Here is a 22601-nt window from a genome sequence, read left to right as displayed (position 1 = left end):
CGCTCTGGTATGAAAAACTAAACTGTCATCGTGTGCTGTGAGCAGCACATTTATTCTGTTCTTTAGTCTAACTCACTTTAACGTTGTGTTACTGTAACAAAGGTAAGTTTTATTCAATTTATTATAGTTTTAGATCTAAATCTACAAGTATGAGTTACATTATGAACTAAGTTTATCATTCACTAAAACAAGAAAAGATCACTTTCCAGGACTTCTTATTTAAATAATTGTTTATTTTTTTCTAATGATACACTTGATGACTAAAACAGTGACTGAAAGTACTTAGAACTGATGGAACAATCAGAATGCAAATACTCCAAATGCACATGTACAAAACTGCAAGCACAAAGAGGTGGCTGGTTAAAGAGAAAAAGCTGAAAGAATTCATCTGTATTTAATAAACAATCACATGCGCTATCATTTGAAAATTTACTACCACAATAATATGTGATATCAATCCCAGTAAGGAACATATTGCTGCACTTGGAGTCCCCCACTTCCCATTCATTTGGTTCTGCTAGTTAGAGAACATCTAATTTAGCACACATGTCCACACTTACACCAATAGTTGTGGAATTGCAATGTTGTAGCAGTATGGATGAAAACTGAAATACCCCCAAAGAAACATGCACCAATAAATTTGTGAATACCACAGGAGTTCATTCCTACAGACTGTCCTGTGTGGAATGTACATTTAATGTGAGCTTTCATAAACCTATAGTTTAAATACACAAATTAAATGCCTTGAGCACCAGAATGTGATTTTTAAAAAACAGTCCTGCCCATTCTCAAGGGTGATTATCAGAGGAAGGTGAGCATTTGAAAGATTTATTCTGAGGGTTTTTAAAAAGTAGTATTCAAATAATGCAAGTGATACAAAAAGTAATATTTAATACAATATTTCACAGCATTGAATATTCAATAAGAAAAAAACTTGTAACAACAAACAAATTAAATGTTCTTAAAGCAACAATGTTAGGGAAACGAAAGATCTGTGAAAATTCGATTCAAATTATCTTAGCTTGAATTGAGTTTTCAATGAATCAAAACAAAAACAGAAGGGGAAGCAAAACATATGGACATCCAGGTAAGCTCCCCAGAGCCAAGGTAAGTTTGTCCATTAAATTAGTCACAACTAAACCAAACAATTATGTAAATACTGAGCACATGTGGGTGAAGTTGAAAGAGGACATCAACTGGATTGAGGTCGCCTTATTTTTAGAAATAATTCTTCCAAAATGTAAGGATTCCTTTTTCCTCCTCAGGTTTACAGGAGTCACAAATGGAAGTGGTGGGGGAGCTCAGTGCAAGGGGAATAAGTATTCCAAAGGATGGAAGTGATTAAGGAAAATCTGAAATTAAAACAAAACATGGAGCTATCCATTGATTCTCCTAAAGCTGCAGTAGTCTGAGACGGTTTAAGAAACGTACTTAAAAATTCTATAACTGAATTTATTGCATCTTGGCTAAAATGAATCAATCTAGTTTTACACATACCTCTCTGTACCAGTTATAAATAGCATTGCTTTTTTTATGGAAATCATTCTCAAAACAAAACCATGAATCGCTCACCTGTGTTTAACTGATAGGAAAATAAAGAGTCCTTGCTGTGTGTTGAAAGGATAATTCAGAGAAGCCAAAACAGAAAATCTGTTCTGAAGGGTCACCGGTCCCAAAACATTAAGTCTGATTTCTCTCCACAAATGCAGCCACCCCTGCTGACCTATTCCAGCAATTTCTGTTTTTATTATTTCTGATTTCCAGCATCAGCAGTTCTTTTAAGTTTTAAATCTTCAGAGCTCTATTAATGGCAAATGCTTGACTTGTAGTTCAGATTATGAATTAAAAATCACATCAAACAACCCTGGTTAGAATTTAATATAACATTAGAATCATGGTCACAGCAAAGGTCCAGGCCCCTTTGGTTGGTTGATAAATAAATAACTTGTATCACAAGAAATGGCAACATTCCATGGGCTAGCCTTCATCTGTCAAACGTGCAAAAAGGGATGAAATATGAAATCATCCTTTGGTCAGAGTAGCAGGACTGGATTTTCACCACATATTATTCGCACACCACTGGAATATCAGCTGTGTTTGGTTTATTCATAGAGGATGGGATCCACAATCTTATCTTGCTGGCCTGACAAGGTAAAGTACCAAAGGAACACAGTAGTACGCAATGTTCCTCATTACAACAATTTAATAATAGCACTCATTTTCCTTCAGTAATGCACAGCCCAGTCCAAGAAAGCAAGTGCATATTCCTTACATGTATTCATTTGTGCTAAAATGTAAATAGTAAGAATGGCATGTGAAAAATCAATCAATTGTTAGCAGTAGCAGACAATGCAAGAACCTTTGGAGGTCAAATATTCTCTCCTCAATTTAATCTACACTCTAAAGAAAATATTCTCTACTTCCCATCCCTCCTCAAATAAAAATAATTAATTGGGCCAAAATGCTGCTTCTGAAAAGTTGAATTCTAGTGTGCTTCAGCTTCTTTAAGGTAGATTTTGCACACATGATGACATGGAGAAACAGAAGGACACCAAAACTAAGGGTCACTAATAGATCCAATTCAGGACAAACATATTTACCCACAGAGCAATTGGTTTGAGTGGTTGCAATAAATAGCATAAATGTATTGAAGGGCAACCAGATGATGCATACTTAAAGATAATAGAACAATGTGGTAGGCCTGGGTGAAGAATGGTGAAAGATGTTTAATGTGGAGCATCAACATGATCATGGATAAGTAGGGCCAAATGACCTGCAGTTGCGCTGTACACTCTATACAGTGGTAAACTGAAGGCATCTTTAGTGATCTCTTGTTCTGAGGTACCAGATAGCAGTCATCTTGAAGGTCAAAGAGATCAATTTAGAGAACAACTGATGGAACTTGACAACTGTGTTTTTTCAGTTCCAGAGCAATGAGTAGGCAATGTAAAATGATATAATATTCAAAGATTATAAACATGACAATTTTAACAATTAAAAAAAAATTGCATTACTAGTCATTAATTTCTTTAGCAGAAATTCTGTTCAACACTGATGTTTATTCTTAATGCAGGCCACACAATAGTTCATTCCTTAGAACACAACTTCCTTGTAGAGGTAAGCTAATGCATCCATCACATCATAGCTAGAGTGAAACGCTTATACATGTTAAGTAATGCTTTACAGGGTGTAAACATTCAGGCAAATTTTAATATCATGCTGATGATCACAGTTCTGCTTATCGTTTTGGTCTATTACTCCATATAGAATATTCCAGTTACACATAGCACCTCTTTCATTCTGAGCTGCACAAATAAATGTTTACCAGGCAATTATAAAAAGTCATCCAGACATACAGCACGGAAACAGGCCCTTCAACCCAACTCAACCATGATAACCAAGTTTCCTAAACTGAACTAGTCCCATTTGCCTGTGTTTGGCCCATATCCCTCTAAACCTTTCCTATCAATGTACTTGTCCCAATGTCTTTTAAAGTTGTAATCTTTACCTCTTCCTCTGGCAGCTTGTTCCCTTATTTTTATTTTGCTTTAAAAAACAAAATATTAGATTTCATTTCAATACCATAAACATAATAAAACACATTCACACAATCTGCTGTACTTCATACTTTAAACCCTCAATGAGAAATTATTTCTGCCTTAAAAGTGATTTATTAACTACAAACATTAGACATAACCAAATAAAAATTGCCTGCTAAACATGTTTCCAGTTCCAGGATTAGTACACCATTCTTATAAATATGGCAATATCTCATGTGTTAAACTGGGTCAATTCCTGTCAGACCAAAATCTGGAGTTCACAGTCAGTCAACCCATTCACTTCCATGATCTTGTCCAATTGCTCCAGATACCGACTCTGATCTTGCATGAAATAAGGTATTTGGGCATTCTGCAATAAGGCAATAACCTTTAGCCGGTCTACGTCTTCATACGACACCTGAAGGAAAGAGAAAATAGAAACATAGTTCATCTTTTGTATTAGTTGCTGGCATTCACTTTTTCTTGTATGTGGTTAGGGGGCTGTTTCAAATAAATACTTCAGAATAGAATAGAATGTAAAGGTAAGGAAGTATTGTTGCAACTATACCAAACATTGGTGAGACCACACCTGGATTACTGTGCACAGTTTTGGTTACCTTATTTGAGAAAGATGTCGTGGCATTGGAGGTGGTTCAGAGGTGGTTCACTAATTTAATCCCAGAAATGAGGGGGTTTTTTTGTATGAAGAGAGATTGAACAGTTGGTACAATTGCAACATTTAAGAGGCATTTGGATGGGTATATGAATAGGAAGAGTTTGGAGGGGTATGGGCTGGGTGCTGGCAGGTGGGACCAAATTGGGTTGGGATATATCTGGTTGGTGTGGATTAAAAAAAGCGATCTAATAGTGATTATGCAACCCTCTGGGCAATTCTAGATGAGCAATAAATGTTGGCTGAGCCAGTGATACCCATATCACATATAGGAATTGCTTTTAAAAGTGGATGATTAAAGGGCAAGGGACTGTCTATTGAATCAACCTGATGGATGGAATAGTTTCTGATTGTGTACTGATTATACTCCTGTTGAGACAAAAGGACTGAGACTGAAGACCTGATGGCCCTTTTTTATTGAATATATTCTCACATTTTATTAAGATGAAACTGAATTTTATTCAGGCTCAAATGCCCAATTTGCAGAATTAAAGTGGAAACAATATGTATCCTGTTATTGCTAAAGTTCACAATATAACCAACCTTTGTTCTCTGGTGAATTTCAAGGAATAAAGAAATTGGGCACCAAGTACCGAAATCAGGTGTTTCCAGGTGACGTGCACAGAATTAAAGTACAGACCTCTAGAGTCATAGAGATGTACAGCATGGAAACAGACCCTTTGGTCCACACCAACCAGATATCCCAACCCAATTTGGTCCCACCTGCCAGCACCCGGCCCATATCCCTCCAAACCCTTCCTATTCATATACCTATCCAAATGCCTCTTAAATGTTGCAATTGTACCAGCCTCCACCACATCCTCTGGCAGCTCATTCCATACATGTACCACCCTCTGCGTGAAAAGGTTGCCCCTTAGGTCTCTTTTATATCGTTCCTCTCTTACCCTAAACCTATGCCCTCTAGTTCTGGACTCACCAACCCCAGGGAAGAAACTTTGCCTATTTATCCAATCCATGCCCCTCATAATTTTGTAAACCTCTATAAAGGTCACCCTCCGCCTCCAACGCTCCAGGGAAAACAGTCCCAGCCTGTTCGCTAGTTCTCCCTGTATTCCATGAGATCTAACCTTGTTAATCAGGCTCCCAGGGAGAACCTTGTCGAACACCTTACTGAAGTTCATATAGATCACATCTACATCCTGCCTCAGGCGACTGACTGTGTGGAGTTTGCATATTCTCCCAGTGTCTGTGTGGGTTTCCTCCGGGTGCTCCGGTTTCCTCCCACAGTCCAAAAATGTGCAGGTTAGGTGAATTGGCCAAGCTAAGTTGCCCGTAGTGTTAGGCGAAGGGGTAAATGTAGGGGAATGGGTGTGGGTGGGTTTCGCTTCGGCGGGTCTGTGTGGACTTGTTGGGCTGAAGGGCCTGTAAGTAATCTAATCTACTGCTCTGCCCTCATCAATCTTCTTTGTTACTTCTTCAAAAAACTCAATCAGGTTTGTGAGACATGATTTCCCATGCACAAAGCCATGTTGACTATCCCTAATCAGTCCTTGCCTTTCCAAATATATGTACATCCTGTCCCTCAGGATTCCCTCCAACAACTTGCCCACCACTGATGTCAGGCTCACCAGTCTATAGTTCCCTGGCTTGACTTTACTGCCCTTCTTAAACAGTGGCAAAAGGTTAGCCAACCTCCAGTCTTCCGGCACCTCACCTGTGACTATCGATGATACAAATATCTCAGCAAGAGGCCCAGCAATCACTTCCCTAGCTTCCCACAGAGTTCTCAGGTACACCTAATCAGGTCCTGGGGATTTATCCACCTTTAACCATTTCAAGACATCCAGCACTTCCTCCTCTGTAATCTGGACATTTTTCAAAATGTCACCATCTATTTCCCTACAGTCTATATCTTCCATATCCTTTTCCAAAATAAATACTGCTGCAAAATGTTCATTTAGTATCTCCCCCATTTTCTGTGGCTCCACACAAAGGCTGCCTTGCTGATCTTTGAGGGGCCCTATTCCCTCCCTAGTTACCCTTTTGTCCTTAATATATTTGTAAAAACCCTTTGGATTCTCCTTAATTCTATTTGCCAACACTATCTCATGTCCCCTTTTTTCCCTCCCGATTTCCCTCTTAAGTATACTCCGACTTCCTTTAAACTCGATGTATCCTGTCTATACCTGACATATGCTTTCTTCTTTTTCTTAACCAAACCCTCAATTTCTTTAGTCATCCAGCATTCCCTATACCTACCAGCCTTCCCTTTCACCCTGACAGGACTATACTTTCTCAGGATTCTTGTTATCTCATTTCTGAAGGCTTCCCATTTTCCAGCCGTCCCTTTACCTGCGAACATCTGCCTCCAATCAGCTTTCGAAAGTTCTTGCCTAATGCCGTCAAACTTGGCCTTTCTCCAATTTAGAACTTCAACTTTTAGATCTGGTCTATCCTTTTCCATCATGATTTTAAAACAAATAGAATTATGGTCACTGGCCCGAAAGTGCTCCCCCATTGACACCTCAGTCACCTGCCCTGCCTTATTTCCCAAGAGTAGGTCAAGTTTTGCACCTTCTCTTGTAGGTACTGAATCAGAAAATTGTCTTGTACGTACTTAAGAAATTCCTCTCCATCTAAACCTTTAATACTATGACAGTCCCAGTCGATGTTTGGAAATTTAAAATCCCCTACTATAACTACCCTATTATTCTTACAGATTGCGGAGATCTCCTTACAGGTTTGTTTCTCAATTTCCCTCTGACTATTAGGGGGTCTATAATACATTCCCAATAAGGTGATCATCCCTTTCTTATTTCTCAGTTCCACCCAAATAACTTCCCTGGATGTATTTACTCTATTAACAATGTACCTCAAGGAAACTTGAGACTATTTTGTATTATCTTGTTGGCACATTTATGTAATTAATAATGTCAAGTCGTACTGTATATAAACTTAGTGATTCAAAAGTTTAAAAAATAATTTGTATGCGTTATTGGGATGTTGTTCAGAAGATTTTAATTTGGCATACCTCCAAATGTGTACCTCCATATATAACTTTGAGAAAGATGACCTGCATTTATAGCTAGGGTGCACTTGCACATTTGGGCTGTAATGAGTCTGGTATTAGCTTACTAAGTAGATGCTTAGACTGCAATACTGAGTAGTAGAATGACCTGAGGATTCAAGTTGATTACAACCTCTGGTCAAATGGAATAAAAGGCAAGATTGTTGTAGGAAACCTTGGAGAACTGTCAAAAATTTGCAAATATGTAAATAGACATACATGTTTAGGCTAAATATTGCAAAGGGTGCCTGCAAAAAATGTCTAAAAATATTGATACTGCAAGGGGTAGTATTTGAGATATGACAGTTGCTGGGAGGCTTATGGGAATAGGGGGTAAAGGGAGTGTATACCATGCTTTAACTTGGCAAATGTCAATTTTTATTGTTCAATAAACGTTAATATTTGACATTCTAATTATTGATTGTCCTTTCTATCAATAAGATTTTCCTCAACAAGAACTTTCTTACTCTGGGTTTAGCGCACAGACCAAATCGCTACGTTTGACTAACCAGGGTGAAACTTTGTCTAGTCATTCAGTTTTTTTGATACCTTTCCAAACAAGAATGGCAGTTATGCACCATTCTACACTGTGGCTGTATGATTTATAATATCACATATGTATTTGCTCAGACTGGTTTCATGGTGGGCATTCAGTCATTTACACAGTGAACTTTACATGTGGCATGTTCAAGAGATTTTCAATTTGGACACCATGTTCTAAATTTAGCATTCAATCAAAATGCTAACTGCTAAAATTGATACTTAGGAATTTGACAGAAAACTGGTTTGAATTTGGAATGGTGCAACTTCTGTCAGTTTTCCATTGCATACTTATGGACCACTGATATCAGAATGAACAAAATCATTATAGATGTTTGAATATCAAGTGTCTGAATATAATGTAAAGTTGTTGTTATATCCATGACACTGGTCTTTAGTAGTTTAATATCTCTAGTTTTTTTTAAATCAAGTCAGAAAATTAAACAAGGCAACTTAAAATCAATCATGAGAATATGGATTTGGAAGCTTTTTATAGTCCTGCTTTATATTCCAGAGTTTGCTGCTGTTTTGAGAGTCTGAGCTTGGCAAAGAATGAGCTAAAGAGATGATAGCTCGATGGACTCCTAGGAAGGGTCCAGGGCTACCTTATCAGTTTTAGTTAGTTAACCATTTCAGTTGTTTATATTTGTATCAATTGAGAATTGGCTGAAAGTACTATGAATGGTTGTATCAAGAACAGAAAAGATAGTATCAACAGCAGTAAATTAGTCCATCAATTCAACTGACCTTTCCCAATGCTGTTAAAAGCTGAAAGTCAATGTTACCTCTGTGTCTCAGAATTTTAAGAATGCCATCCAAATAGACTTGGTCTTTGCTGAAACAACCTATGTAAGACAAAAGTGAATATTTGTTCTTAATCATTTTTCAATGATCAAGAATAACTTCTTTGTTATATCTGTCATTAGGGTTGGGAGGAAGGAGAATAAAGAAACAAAGAAACAGTGTGTGGGGGAAAGAGGTGCATATTATTGAAGGTTTTCATCTTGCACTCATCAGGACAATCTGCAAGAAATACCAATTCAAAGGGAAATCCAAAATTTATACAAAAGGAGTGTGCTGGTTGATTGGCAAGTCAGTGACTTTCAATGTTTAGCAGACCCCAATTTAGGATGAATGAAAATTTGCTGTAATTAAATATTGGGCGGTAACATGCTCCAAACAAATGCCAATGACCACCTCCAACAAGAAACAATCTAACCACAGCCCTTTGACATTTATTGGTGTTACCATGACTGAATCCCCCAAAAGCAACATACTTGGGGTTACCATTGACCAGAAACTTAACTGCATGTCAGAGGCAAAGCATACCGCAGCAAGTAACTCAAATCCTGATTCGCCAAAGCTTGTCTACCACCTACTAGTCACAGGTCAGGAATGAGATGGAATACTCCCCACTTGTCTGAATGTGTGCAGCTCCAAAAACACTCAAGAAGTTTGTCACCATCCAGGACAAAGCAACCCAATTGATTGGTACCACATCCACAGGCATCCATTCCCTCCACCACAGATGCTCAGGAGCAGCAGTTTGTGCTATCTACAAAATGCACTGTAGAAATTCACTAAATATCCTTAGAAAGCACCTTCAAAACCCAAGACCACTTCCATCCAGAATGACAAGGGCTGCAGTTACATGGAAATATGGCCACCTGCAAGTTCCCCTCCAAACTATTCATCATTCTGACTTGGAAAATCTGCTAGTACTGTTTTCCTGGATGCTTTACAGATTATAACAGCTGGACATCTTTTGTATTTTTCTACAGTTTCCCACCTGATTGACAAGCTGGCTGCCCATGAGGTAGGAAATGCAGCAAATGGATACAGCTAAGGACCAAAGAGCAGGTAATATAGCAGAGAAAATAAAAGATTATGTGCAAAGGCAGATCCTGATCAGACTGATGGGTAGGGGAATAGATACTTTGAGAGGTCAAAGGGTAGAATGGAGGAAAAACCATGAAGGTACAGGAGGTCATAAGAGAGTCAGGAATCATGAAGCTAGAAGCAGCTACACTTGGTGGCTTGGATATGGAAGGAACATTCTCACTGAAGGCTCACAAGTAATGCTATTAAGGAACTTAACATATGGATACTGCCCATCATATCTCCAAGAAGGTTTCTAAAAATAAAGTAAAAATGGAGGCACATCACCTCAATAAAATCAGTAGCTGATATCCACATCCTGACAGTGTATAATCAAACAGTTCCTGTTGCACATCCATTAAAATTGGAAGTGGGTAGATTTGTCGGAACTTAGTGTAAAGTAGCCAGGAGAATACTCTTTAGCACTGTTGAGTTCTTGCTAGGAATTCAGCTTCGGTTTTTGTCTAGATTTCTACTCATTACCAACAAGCACATGTACAGTGAAGATGGACTGTGAATCAACCTACAAACTGTATGTGATGGATATCAAGACAGTGGATGCTGAAACATCACTGCCTTACTACCTGCAGGGAATTAGAAATCATCTATATAATGCTAGATAATTCTGGTTATTTTTCTCCCTTCTCTTTTTTGTGAAGGAATGAATCATTTTCTGGGATCCAGTTCCATATACACTGTCAACTTGCTGATTGCTTGTCTCAACACAAGCCAATAAACAATGGTGTGGAATTCTATCTCTGATAACATCAAGGTTAAGTCCAATGCTATCCTCTTTAATGTCCATACGTGTCTGCAAAAGGTCCCTGGACAGTAGAACAAGAACAATGGCAAATCCTATTTGACATCAGGGTTTCACAGCTGAGATCTGCAAATGTCAGCACAGATCAGGATCAAATTTGGGGCCTTCCTGGTCTACATTGTTCAGGTACCCATTTATCTCTTGGAGATAAACGTATCATTAAATAGTGAAGGCTAAGCGTATGCTAAGTAGGTGCATAAGGGAGAAAAACAATAGAAGAATATGATAGTAGAATGAGAACTCAGCTCAGATGAAGCATAAATACCAACATCAACCAGTTGTGACCAATGACCTGTTTCTGTGCTATAATTCACATATAATTATTTGCATTAGATAAGGATCACCTTTGAATTTCCTGCAAAGGAAGGCTGAAGACTGGTTACATGATTGCAAACAGTCAAAGTTGTAGAAACAAAAATCTCAAGCTTTTACTCCATGAGTATGGTTGCTAACCATGTTTCACCAGAATAAGTTTCTCTACCTGGTTGGGATGTGTCAGTTTGACCACGTTTGGCTCGTACACAATAATCCCACCGAGTATTTGGGTTTTCCACAAATTTGCCAATGTCAAGGAAGAGTTCCCGAAAGGACATGTGGCTGGCTTGGTAGACTGTGTAGTATAGCAAAGCTGCTCTCCAGAGAAAAGGGTCTTTGTGGAACAGCACACTGTGGATACTGGCCAATCCCTCTTCAGTTGGGTTAATTGGTTTAAGTCCATATTTTTTACGACCATTCCAGTTACACCAGGGCTGTAGATTGTTGTTTAAACCTCGAAGATAATGGGTCCCTGCACAAGGAATTCAATGTTAATTTCATAAAACTGGCTGTAAAAGGAACACAGTCGATATATTAACCAATCCTTAAACCCAAATAAAGTTGTTGACAAAAACACAGTTTTTGCATTCCCATAAATGCTACTGCAGATTGGTTTCATTTAAAGAAAAAAAAAACTTTTTTTTTCTCATCACTGGATCAAAACTTTTTATGCTGTTAAGCAGAAGTTTGCCCGAGTTTCCATTTGTTGCTGTCAGTGAGTGTGGTGGTGCCTGTAGTTAAACATTTTTTCCCCAAATCATTCACTTATATCACATGCTCAGTCTACCTCAATTATTAAAAATAATTTTGAAGTGATAGGTACACATCTGTAACAAACCTATCAAGGAAATATTACTCTCAAGATATATCTTCAGAGAAAACTTGTGCACTACTGTATTCAAAGGTCTATTGCTGAAATCTTTGAAATGACTGGAGAAATTCTTGGAAATAAATTGATGTGCCATCCTTTATGGATATTATAATTTCTCCACTCAATTCTGATGAACCAATTCAAACATAATTGTGTTAAACAGTGTTCAAATCATATTCTCAGAATAACAGAAGAAGCATATTGATTTTTTTTAAAAATTAAAGCCACAATATAGAAAAACTATTTGAAAGCTTAATATTTGAACCAGTCTTTTAAGGAACATTGCAGCACAGAAAATCTACTTGGTTTGTCTGCATTGCTCTGTCAGGAATATCAGCACCCTGCTGTCCACTGAATTAGTGAAAGTGAATGCTCCATAGATATTTACATCTACCAAAGTTTTCTTACATTAACACAAGGAGACAGATACCGCATTGTATCTGTCAGCACAAAGAGGACAAGATTAGTGACATTTTAGGCTGCTTTCAACTGAGATGGAGATATCACCCAAGAATGACAGCCCAGTGTGTGGATACATCATCAGTTGGAAGACAGAAAAGTAAAATGGAATCCAAATGATAAAAATTGGTGTCTAAGTTGGAGAAACTTTGATTCTCTTTGCAAGAAATCAATCAGAAAGCTGCTGCTGATGATGATGCTTGTGTTCAGGTCTCAAGAGTGGTGCCGTAATTCCTGTGAGCAGCTCAGGGGTCATGATTCTGAAGAGCAATGAACTGGGATTACAACCCACCCAGACATAACTTTCACAAAATGCATGCAAGTCTGTGATAGCAGGCTGCAGGTTCACCATAAATATCTTTATGTCAGCCCTGTTTTCTAATATATGTTCACACATATACACTGTGGTGGATCGAAGATGGGAATATATTTCAAGATTTTGTTTAGTATTGGAAAGTTAGTGCACAAACTCTCAACTTACTAAAATAGTCTTGAATTTTAAAGTTGGAAGAAATGCTCTGGTTTATCATCTCAAGACAACATTGACTCCCCTATTTTGCATCTCACTTCTGAAACATAAATGAAGATTCTCACACCTATCTCATGTCTCAGCATCCCTTCCAGCCAGTGCTCTCGAGCAGTGGAAACATTGATGGTCAGAGTTGGGCGTCCATTCACTATCGTCATGGAGGCACGAGAAAGCAGATCATCTGTTAAATGGACTGCAATCTGTAGAGTTCAAAAACTAAATTGTATTTAAAATGTATATGGAACATCAACAACTTGCAGTAACTAAGGAAAAGTGAATAATGTGAAAAATATACAGAAATCTTTCAACGAAATCTAATGAAACAGAACAATGAAATGAAAAGTACCCTTGAACTCATGGACTTCATTTACTCAGCATTAACTCTTGAGTTTCATATAAGCATTTGCAGAGGAATCTAGTACAATAGATTTCTTCTTGTAGGGAAATGATTCATGCACAGCTAAGAGTTCCCAGGTTCAATGCCTGCCATCTTTGGAACCGGTTCATGAACTGATATCAGATCTCAAGAACAGTGAGAGAAAAAGAAACATCAGGTAGAGTTCCTGGAACTGACACTTTTTCAGGGACATTCACTAGTACTGTGGGGGAAGAGGGTGTTAGAGTGGCAGGGATCAGGAACCGGAGTGGGGAGACAAGAGTGAGGGGAATGAAAGGTAGAAAACAAACAGAAAACAAGAGCTAGAGCAAATACGGCTGGAATATAAACACAAGTGTAAAATGTCAGATAATCGAAACGTACTACATCTAAATGCACAATCATTCAATATAAGGCAAGAGAGTTAACAGCACACAAAGTTGTAAATCAGTACAATTGTGAATACAAAGTCATGACAGCAGGTGACTAAAGCTGGGAACTGAATACAGTAAATTCAGTGCAATAGTGAGAAAGAATATTAGGTGCAGAAAATCTAAACATAAAATCAGTCGAGTCAGAACTCCCAAAAAGGGATGGAACGTATTGATGGAAGCAGTCTATAGCTTTCCAGTAAGGAAAGTGGCGCCAGTAAGGAAGGGGTTTGCATTAAACAGGAAATCAGAGATGCACACAAGGGTGCAACTGTAAAAATTGGTGATTTTAATTTACAAACGAACAGGGCAAGCCATTTTAGCAATGATATTGTGGCACATGAATTCCTAGATTGTTGTGAAATCTTGGGGACCAACTGGGGAACAGGGTATTCTAGATTTGGTTTTGTGAGATAAGCAGGCATTAATTAATTTTTTTTGAGAGGTTCATTAGGAATACAGTGACCACTACATGATAAACATTTTCATTGGGATAGAAAGTGAAGGGGTCCAATTTAAAATAAGGATCCCAAACAGATCTATGAAGGTGTGAATTTACTGCAATAGACTACATAGCTAAATTAAAAGGCAGTGGATAGACAATAATTAATAGTTCCAATGACAGCGTAACATATATATGTGTGTATATATAGGTGAAAGAACACAAGAGGAAAAGTAATCCTATCATGACAGACAAAATAGTTAACAATAATATTATAACCAAAGGGGAATCATATAAAGCTACTAGAAAAAGTCACAAGCCTGAGAACTGGGATCAGTTTAAAAGTTCAACAAAGGTGGATCACATGGTTGCTGAAGAGGGAAAAAGTCGAGCATTCGAGTGAACTTAAAAGAAGACTACAAGAACTTCTGTGGCTGTATAAGAAGAGAAAGATTACTTAAGACAAATGCAGACCTCTTACAATCTGAAACAGGAGACTGATAATGGAGATCAAGGAAATGGCAGGACAATTAAACAACTACTTCAGCTGTCTTCACAGAAAACACATAACGTCCCAAAAATGCAAGAGAAGCAAGGGTCAATTGGTCACGAGGAATTAAAAGAGATTAGGTTAAAAGAGTTGGAGAAATTAATGAGACTGGAAGTTGTTAAATCCCCAGGACTTTATAAATCACTATTCCAGAGTGCAAAAGGAGGTTGTCATTAAAATAGCAGATGTGTTGGTGGTGACCTTCCAGAGGAATTTCTGGAACCATCCTTGCAGATTGGAGGGTGGCAAATGTAAGGCCACCTTTTAAACAGAGGGAAGGAGAAAACTGGGAATTGTGGATTGATTCGCCCAACATGCTGGAGTCTATTATAAAGGATCTGGAATAACAGGACATTTAGAAAACACCAATGGAATTACACTAAGTCAACATGGATTTATGAAAGAGAAATAGCGTTTGCCAAACTGACTCGAGTTTTTTTTTGAGTAATTACTGGAATTAATAATGACAATCAGTGAATGTGATACATTTGGATTTTCAGAAAACTTTTGAAAAAGTCTGATGGAAGATGTTTGTGTGCAAAATCAAAACACATGGGATTGGTGATAATATACTGGCAGAAGCTGACAATTGGTTAGCCGACAGGAGACTAAATTTTCCCAAACACTAAATAACATGAGCAACAGCAAGGCAGTTGGTAAATTTACGAAGACATAAATAATGAGATTACCAATGTCAAAAAAGGCCAAATTTTGCACACACATTTTTAACACCTACAGGAGAATCTTGCTAGTGTGGGGTTGATGGGTCTGTTTGCATGCAGTAACATAGAGTTAATCTTGTATAATTGATATGCAGGTTGCTATTTTTCAAGGCAGCAGAGAGAAACTAGGTGGTGACAATTCCCAGCTCGAAAACCAGGGCAGTTACCTAGTGGCTGCAACTTATCTGCATCTCCTTGGCCAGCATTCACAAACATCCCAAGCCAAGCTCGTTGAGTATTGACCATCTGCACTTTCCATTCATGGAGGCTGGTATTTGTCAAGTACCAGCCTTATATCATCATCGCACATCTCATACATATTACAGTTCTGTATTTCAATAGTGGACATCGGACCTCACCAACAAAGTTTATTGTAATGCTGTTGTCAGGCTGCCCTGTTTGTAGGAATACACACCCATCTCATATGTTGGAACAGGGTGCATTTCAAGCATATTAGTTTGCTTTCTGAGCACTTACTCAGTCTGTGCCTACTTTGTTGCTGATAGCATCTCTACCTTGAATTACTTTTTGAACATTGCTGCCTCATTCAGAAATTACAGACTCACAAAACATGTTTGCCTTGCTGTTTAGTCTAGATAAATCCTTCAGTTATCAGTCAAAGTGGTTATGGTCACTGTTTTGCAGGTGATCTTTTACACTGAGGTCATTTATTAAACCTGCCTAGATCTCTGGTTGAATAAAAAATATATTGTTCTAGAAAACTGCTCCGAATATACTCTATGAATTCTTCCTCATTGCTACCTCTGCCAGTTTGATTTTTCCAATTTACATAAAGATTAAAGTCACCCATGAAGTATCGTGCCTTTTTACATGCCCTCACCATTTTCCAATTTATTTGCTGTCCAACAATATATTCACTATTAGAGGCCCCTAGATTACTTTCAGCAGTGTGATTTAACCCTTCTTATTTCTTGCCTCCACCCATATGGATTTTGCATTTTCCAATCAAGATCATTTCTTGATATCATACCTATTCCAACTTATACTAACAAAGCTACCATTCCAACCTTTCCTTCTTCCCGAACCTTTCAAAAAGTCACATATCCCTGAATGTTTAGCTTCCAGCTTTGAGTTCTTTGTGACATGTCTCTGTAATGGCTATAAGATTATGCCCTTTAAATTCTGAGTCATTAACTTTGTTCCAGATACTACTGCATTTAAGAGCCACTAATTTTACTTGTTTACCATATTTCCCCTCTTTGATCCTCTGTGCCGATGCTTTTATATGTTCATACATTCTGTCCATTCCCATTCCACTATGGGGATCATTTTCAAAATAGCTGTCCTGTAATATTTCCAAATCCTTTTGTAAACCTAAATTTCCCATCTCCCAAACCTCCCCTCCACCCTATTAACTTAAAGGCTTCTCTAGAGTCCTACGTATTTGATTTGTCAGTTCATTGGGCCCAGCACAACTTAAGTGAAACCCACCACACTGGAACAGCTCCCTTCCACATCAGTACTGGTACAACAACTAAAACTGATTCCATCCACATAATCATAGAGCCACATATATAATTCCTTGATTTTATTTACTCTGTTGTGGTTCTGTTCGCTGAGCTGGGAATTTGTGTTGCAAACGTTTCGTCCCCTGTCTAGGTGACATCCTCAGTGCTTGGAAACCTCCTGTGAAGCACTTCTGTGATGTTTCCTCTGGCATTTATAGTGGTTTGTCTCTGCCGCTTCCGGTTGTCAGTTCCGGCTGTCTGCTGCAGTGGCTGGTATATTGTGTCCAGGTCGATGTGTTTGTTGATAGAATCTGTGGATGAGTGCTATGCCTCTAGGAATTCCCTGGCTGTCCAGTAGAATTCAACTGGGACAAGCAACATGAATTCGACTGGGACAACACTACTATTATAGGGCAAGCCAAACAGAGAACAGCCAGGGAATTCCTATAGGCATGGCACTAATCCACAGATTCAAATCAACAAACACATCGACCTGGACCCAATATACTGGCCACTGCAGCGGACAGCTGCAACTGACAACCGGAAGCGGCAGAGACAAGCCACTATAAATGCTGGAGGAAACATCACAGAAGCGCTTCACAGGAGGCTCCCAAGCACTGAGGATGTCACCTAGACAGGGGACGAAACGTTTGCAACACAAATTCCCAGCTCGGCGAACAGAACCACAACAACGAGCACCCGAGCTACAAATCTTCTCACAAACCTTATTTACTCTGTTCCAGTTTTCCCATCCCTCAGGTAATTAGCCAGGCATTATCACCTTGGAGGTTCTGCTTTGTAATTTAGCTCCTAACTGTTCAAATTCTTTCAGCAGAACCTTCTTTCTCAACCTTTCAACATTATTACTAATGTTGGATGATGACACCTGCATCCCTCAACTTCCATTCCACGTTCGTCTCTGAGTCCAAATTCTGGTACTGAGTAGGCAATACAGTCTTCAAGATTAGAGTGGTGCTGGAAAAGCAAAACAGGTCAGGCATCATCTGAGAAGCAGGAAAATCAACATTTCAGGCAAAAGCCCTTCATTAGGAATACAGCCTTCAAGGCTAGCCTTCATGGCTGCAGAAATCAGTAATTATTCCCCTAACTATATTGGTGCTTACCATTTCTACATTATTATTGAATGGCACCTTGTCGCATGACAAGATTGCACATCCACCCTGTAGTTCCCACTCTCATTCACATAGCTTGCAAGAACCTCATAACTGTTGGACAATTGCAGGGGCTAAAGGTCCTTAAAAAAAAACTACCTCTCTGTCCTCATAGCAGCCTCCCCTGCAGTCATACCAACCTGTCCCTCATCACACAACAAAGTTAAATTATCTAGTGTATAGGAATATTGCCAGGAGACTGGAGGATCGTAAATGTTGACTGTTTGTTCAAGGGGAGTAGAGACGACCCTGGTAATTATAGACCAGTGAGCCTTACTTCAGTTGTGGGTAAAGTGTTGGGCAAGGTTGTAAGACTTAGGATTTATGATCATCGAGAGAGGAATAAGTTGATTAGAGATAGTCAGCACGATTTTGAGAAGGGTAGGTTGTGCCTCACAAACCTTACTGAGTTCTTTGAGATGGTGACCAAACAGATGGATGAGGGTAAAGTGGTTGATGTGGTGTATTAGGATTTCAGTAAGGTATTTCATAAGGTTCCCCACGGTAAGCTACTGCACAAAATACGGAGGCATGGGATTGAGGAGGATTTAGAGGTTTGGATCAGAAGTTGGCTAGCTGAAAGACGACAGAGGGTGGTGGTTGATGTGAAATGTTCATCCAGAAGATAAGTTATTAGTGGTGTACCACAAGGATCTGTTTTGGGGCCACTACTGTTTGTCATTTTTATAAATGACCTAGATGAGGGCATAGAAGGATGGGTTAGTAAATCCGCAGTTGACACTAAGGTCAGTGGAGTTATGGATAGTGCTGAAGGATGTTGCAGGTTACAGAGGGACATAGATAAGCTGCAGAGTGGAGCTGAGAGGTAGCAAATGAGGTTTAATGCAGAAAAATGTGAGGTGACTCACTTTGGAAGGAGTAACAGGAATAAAAAGAGTACTGGGCTAATGATAAGATTCTTGGTGGTGTAGATGAGCAGAGAGATCTCGTTGTCCATGCACATCAATCCCCGAAAGTTGCCACCCAGGTTGACAAGGTTGTCAAGAAGGCATATGGTATATTCACTTTTATTGGTAGAGGGATTGAGTTTGGATCCACGAGGTCATGCTGCAGCTGTACAAAACTCTGGCGTAGCCACACTTTGGAATACTGTGCAGATCTGGTCACCGCATTGTCGGAAGCTTTGGAAAGGATTCAGAGGAATTTTGCTCGGATGTTGCCAGGTCAGGAGGGAAGGTCTTATGAGGAAAGGTTGAGGGACTTGAGGTTGTTTTCGTTAGAGAGAAGAAGATTGAGAGGTAACTTAATTGAGACATATAAGATAATCAGAAGGTTAGATAGGGTAGACAGTGAGAGCTTTTTTCTTCGGATGGTGATGGCTAGCATGAGGGGGCATAGATTTAAATTGAGGCGTAATAGATATAGGACAGATTAGATTAGATTTAAGATTAGATTCCCTACAGTGTGGAAACAGGCCCTTCGGCCCAACAAGTCCACACCGACCCTCCGAAAAGCAACCCACCCAGACCCATTCCCCTACATTCACCCCTGACTAATGCACCTAACACTACGGGCAGCTTAGCATGGCCAATTCACCTAACCTGCACATCTTTGGACTGTGGGAGGAAACCGGAGCACCCAAAGTAACCCATGCAGACACTGGGAGAATGTGCAAACTCCACACAAACAGTTGCCTGAGGCGGGAATTGAACCCAGGTCCCTGGTGCTGTGAGGCAGCTGTGCTAACCACTGAACCACCATGCCACCAATGTCAGAGGTAGTTTCTTTATTCAGAGAGTAGTAGGGATGTGGAACACACGGCCTGTAATAGTAGTGGAGTCGCCAACTTGAAGGGCATTTAAATGGTCACTGGATGAAAATGGAATTGTGTAGGATAGATGGGCTTCAGATTGGTTCCACAGGTCAGCACAACATCAAGGGCCGACAGTCCTGTACTGCGCTGTAATGTTCTCTGTGTGCAACCAACTGTCCCGGTCTTCCCTATCTCTGATTTGTGCAATGTCCACAGCTCAAACTCCAGTTCCTGAAGCTGTAAATACTTTCTGCAGAGGTGTTCACTCTCGATTACCTTGGTATCCAGCAGCTTCCACATGCTGCAGCATTTCCTGCCATCACCGTTGTACTTTATTTAATTTATTAATTATTGTAAAATCCTTGCTCTTTATACTGTAAGTACTAATCCTATATTGAACAAACTATTTTGAAAAGAGAAAAAAGATCAGAGACCTAAACACTAACTTACCCTTACTTACCCTTTAAAGGCCAGAATAAATATTGTCTAATTCCTCTCACCAAACACATATTTACCCTGCACTCACATCACATCATGGTTCTAATGTCACCACATCACTTGAGTCAGTGCATGTAGGACTCACGATTCATGCCTTTTACCCTCTCTCACTCACCTCTTAATTTGGAGAGACTACTTACAGTGAGCTTTACTGAAAGCTCAGTACCCCAAATTCCCAGATGTGCTCACTCTGCCCTTGTCTCACTCAGTTGAAGTCTGTACTCTCAATGATCATGCTCCTTACTGACTGTCAATGCATAAAATCTTTTTCTTATATGGAACTGTTGGGAGTCACTTTGGAGCTACACTAATCAGCATCTTACTTGCACAAGGGATTTCAGGTATTTAAATAATACTCTGCATAAAGGAGGTGGCAGTTAAGTGTACTTTTCTTCTTTGAGGGAAAGAGCTGTACCTATGATTGATGTGATGTTCTTCTGGGGACAATTGCACTAACCAGGCACTTTGGTTAAACACATCAGTAATCACAATTCGGAGGTGCCAGCGTTAGACTGGAGTAGGCAAAGTTAAAAATGACACAACATCAGGTTATAGTCCAACAGGTTCCCAGACAGGGAATACTTCAGCAGTCCAGGACATTCAGCCTACCGTCCCTCAAGGTGGACTTTGGGACAGGCAACAACGCAAAGTAGCCGAGCAGAGGCTGATAGCCAAGTTCAGTACCCATGGGGATGGCCTTGGGTTCATGAGACACTGCAGGTGACCCTACTGCACTATATACTCTCTTTCACATAAACACACACACACTCACGCAGACCCTCTCTCATACACAAGCTCTCTCCCATATGCTCAGACAGAGACAATCCACACTCACCCTCTCACAGACATATACCACATTACACTCATACAAATACATCTGCACACTCTCTCACAAACACTCACACCCCCACATTCACACACACACTGTCTGCTCTGCATTAACATACATAAAAGTTTGTGGGGTGAATTTGTACTTGCAGAATTACATTTTATTTTGCTCAAAAACTGCATAAATCCATATAAGATTTTGTACACTGGGACACAGGCAGACTTTAACCTTACCCCATCAATGCATTTTCTGAGCTGAGATGGCACCTATTGTTAAAAATATCTTGCGAAAATAATTTTAAAAAAAGTTCTGGGATTTACATACAAAGAACCAAAACTAATACGGTCATTCTAAAAAATGAAAGACTTAATCTAAATTTGTTTAATATTAAATTCCATGACACTGCAATCCTGTTGCTATAAATCTTGTATCTTATGATTCTGTTCCACCACCATCTGACGAAGAAGCAGCGCTTCGAAAGCCACTGCCTCCAAATAAACCTGTTGGACTATAACCTGGTGTTGTGTGATTTTTATTTCAGTAATCACAGAATTCTTCACCTGGTCCTTGTGCAGTCGCTGGCTTTGATGAATAAAAATCACAGCCTCAACCAACCTTGATCATGTCATTAGTCACAAGCTAATCATAGTAATATCTGTGAGGATCCAAGTTAGAGCTTAAAAATGTGTTGCTGGAAGAACGGCTTATGCCCGAAACGTCGATTTTCATACTCCTTTGATGCTGCCTGACCTGCTGCACTTTTCCAGCAACACACTTTTAAACTCTGATCTCCAGCATCTGCAGTCCTCACTTTCTCCTAGAGGATCCAACTTACCCAGGCAACCTTAAAGAGTCACCCGAGGTCCACAGTTTCCAAAGACATTCCTAAATTTATCATTAACTGCGCAAAATGGAGCAGAGCTGATTTCCTATCAGCTTGAACTGGAACTAAATAAACATGCTCTTTTACTCAATGCTGCCTTCCTGGTTGATATGGGGTTGAGGTGGTATTAAGGTTTCATTTAAGCTAGTGCATTTACAATCTCCAACTATACTTCCATGAAATGGCTTGTGATGGATACATCAAAATAAGGCCTAAGTTAAAAAGTCCACATAGAGGCATCCCATGGCACTACTTGTCAGAGCCTTTCATGTTCCAATGTATCAAGGACTTTGGGGATCTAATTTATGTCTGCTATGAGTGATGACTACTCATGTTATTAAAAGTTTTGTTTCTGACATTTCCTTTCTGGTACTGTTTCCAAAGGATACAGCCACAGCAGGTGTTATTGTCACTGTGGGCAATGCACAAAGGCCCAGAGAAGTTGAGGAGGAACAAACATGCCAGCAGCTGCCAAACAGTCTTCACACTGAGATCTCTCCTCAGGATGTAGAGGAAGTACAAAAGGCCTGATGTCGTCAATGTCAATTTCTCCAAATAAGGGAGGTGCAGTGCTGTCACTAAGTGAGGAGGTCCCAGGAACTGTCAGAGATTAGGAACATCTGCTTTAGCAGAACATGTGATCTGAAAGGGTCTCAATGACCATCCTTTCCCAGTGGTTGTCAAGGTGATAGCTACACTTACTGTGTCTGTGACTGGCTACTTCCAACTCTCCATTTGGAACCGGTATAGTTCTCTCAACATACAAACACATGAAAGGTTATTATCAATGCAATTTTTACATC

General features: G+C 39.4%; 1 protein-coding gene across 2 annotated transcripts in view; it reads right to left on the bottom strand.

Annotated features, from left to right (window-relative positions):
- Positions 1 to 212: 212 nt before the first annotated feature.
- The window catches only part of matcap2 (microtubule associated tyrosine carboxypeptidase 2), a 48718-nt gene continuing 26329 nt past the window's right edge, over positions 213 to 22601 (bottom strand). The window contains exons 4-7 of one of the 2 annotated variants that reach the window (XM_072560712.1): positions 12720 to 12852; positions 10960 to 11265; positions 8528 to 8625; positions 213 to 3957 (exon numbers count right to left, since the gene is read on the bottom strand). In XM_072560712.1, the coding sequence (XP_072416813.1) occupies positions 3799 to 3957; positions 8528 to 8625; positions 10960 to 11265; positions 12720 to 12852 (696 nt within the window). In that variant the 3' untranslated portion in view covers positions 213 to 3798. The remainder of the gene's footprint in view (positions 3958 to 8527; positions 8626 to 10959; positions 11266 to 12719; positions 12853 to 22601) is intronic. The other variant, XM_072560713.1, reaches the window with a different exon arrangement.

Source organism: Chiloscyllium punctatum, chromosome 41 (assembly GCF_047496795.1).
Source record: "Chiloscyllium punctatum isolate Juve2018m chromosome 41, sChiPun1.3, whole genome shotgun sequence".
NCBI lineage: Eukaryota > Metazoa > Chordata > Chondrichthyes > Orectolobiformes > Hemiscylliidae > Chiloscyllium > Chiloscyllium punctatum.
This window is presented reverse-complemented; position numbering and strand designations above follow the sequence as displayed.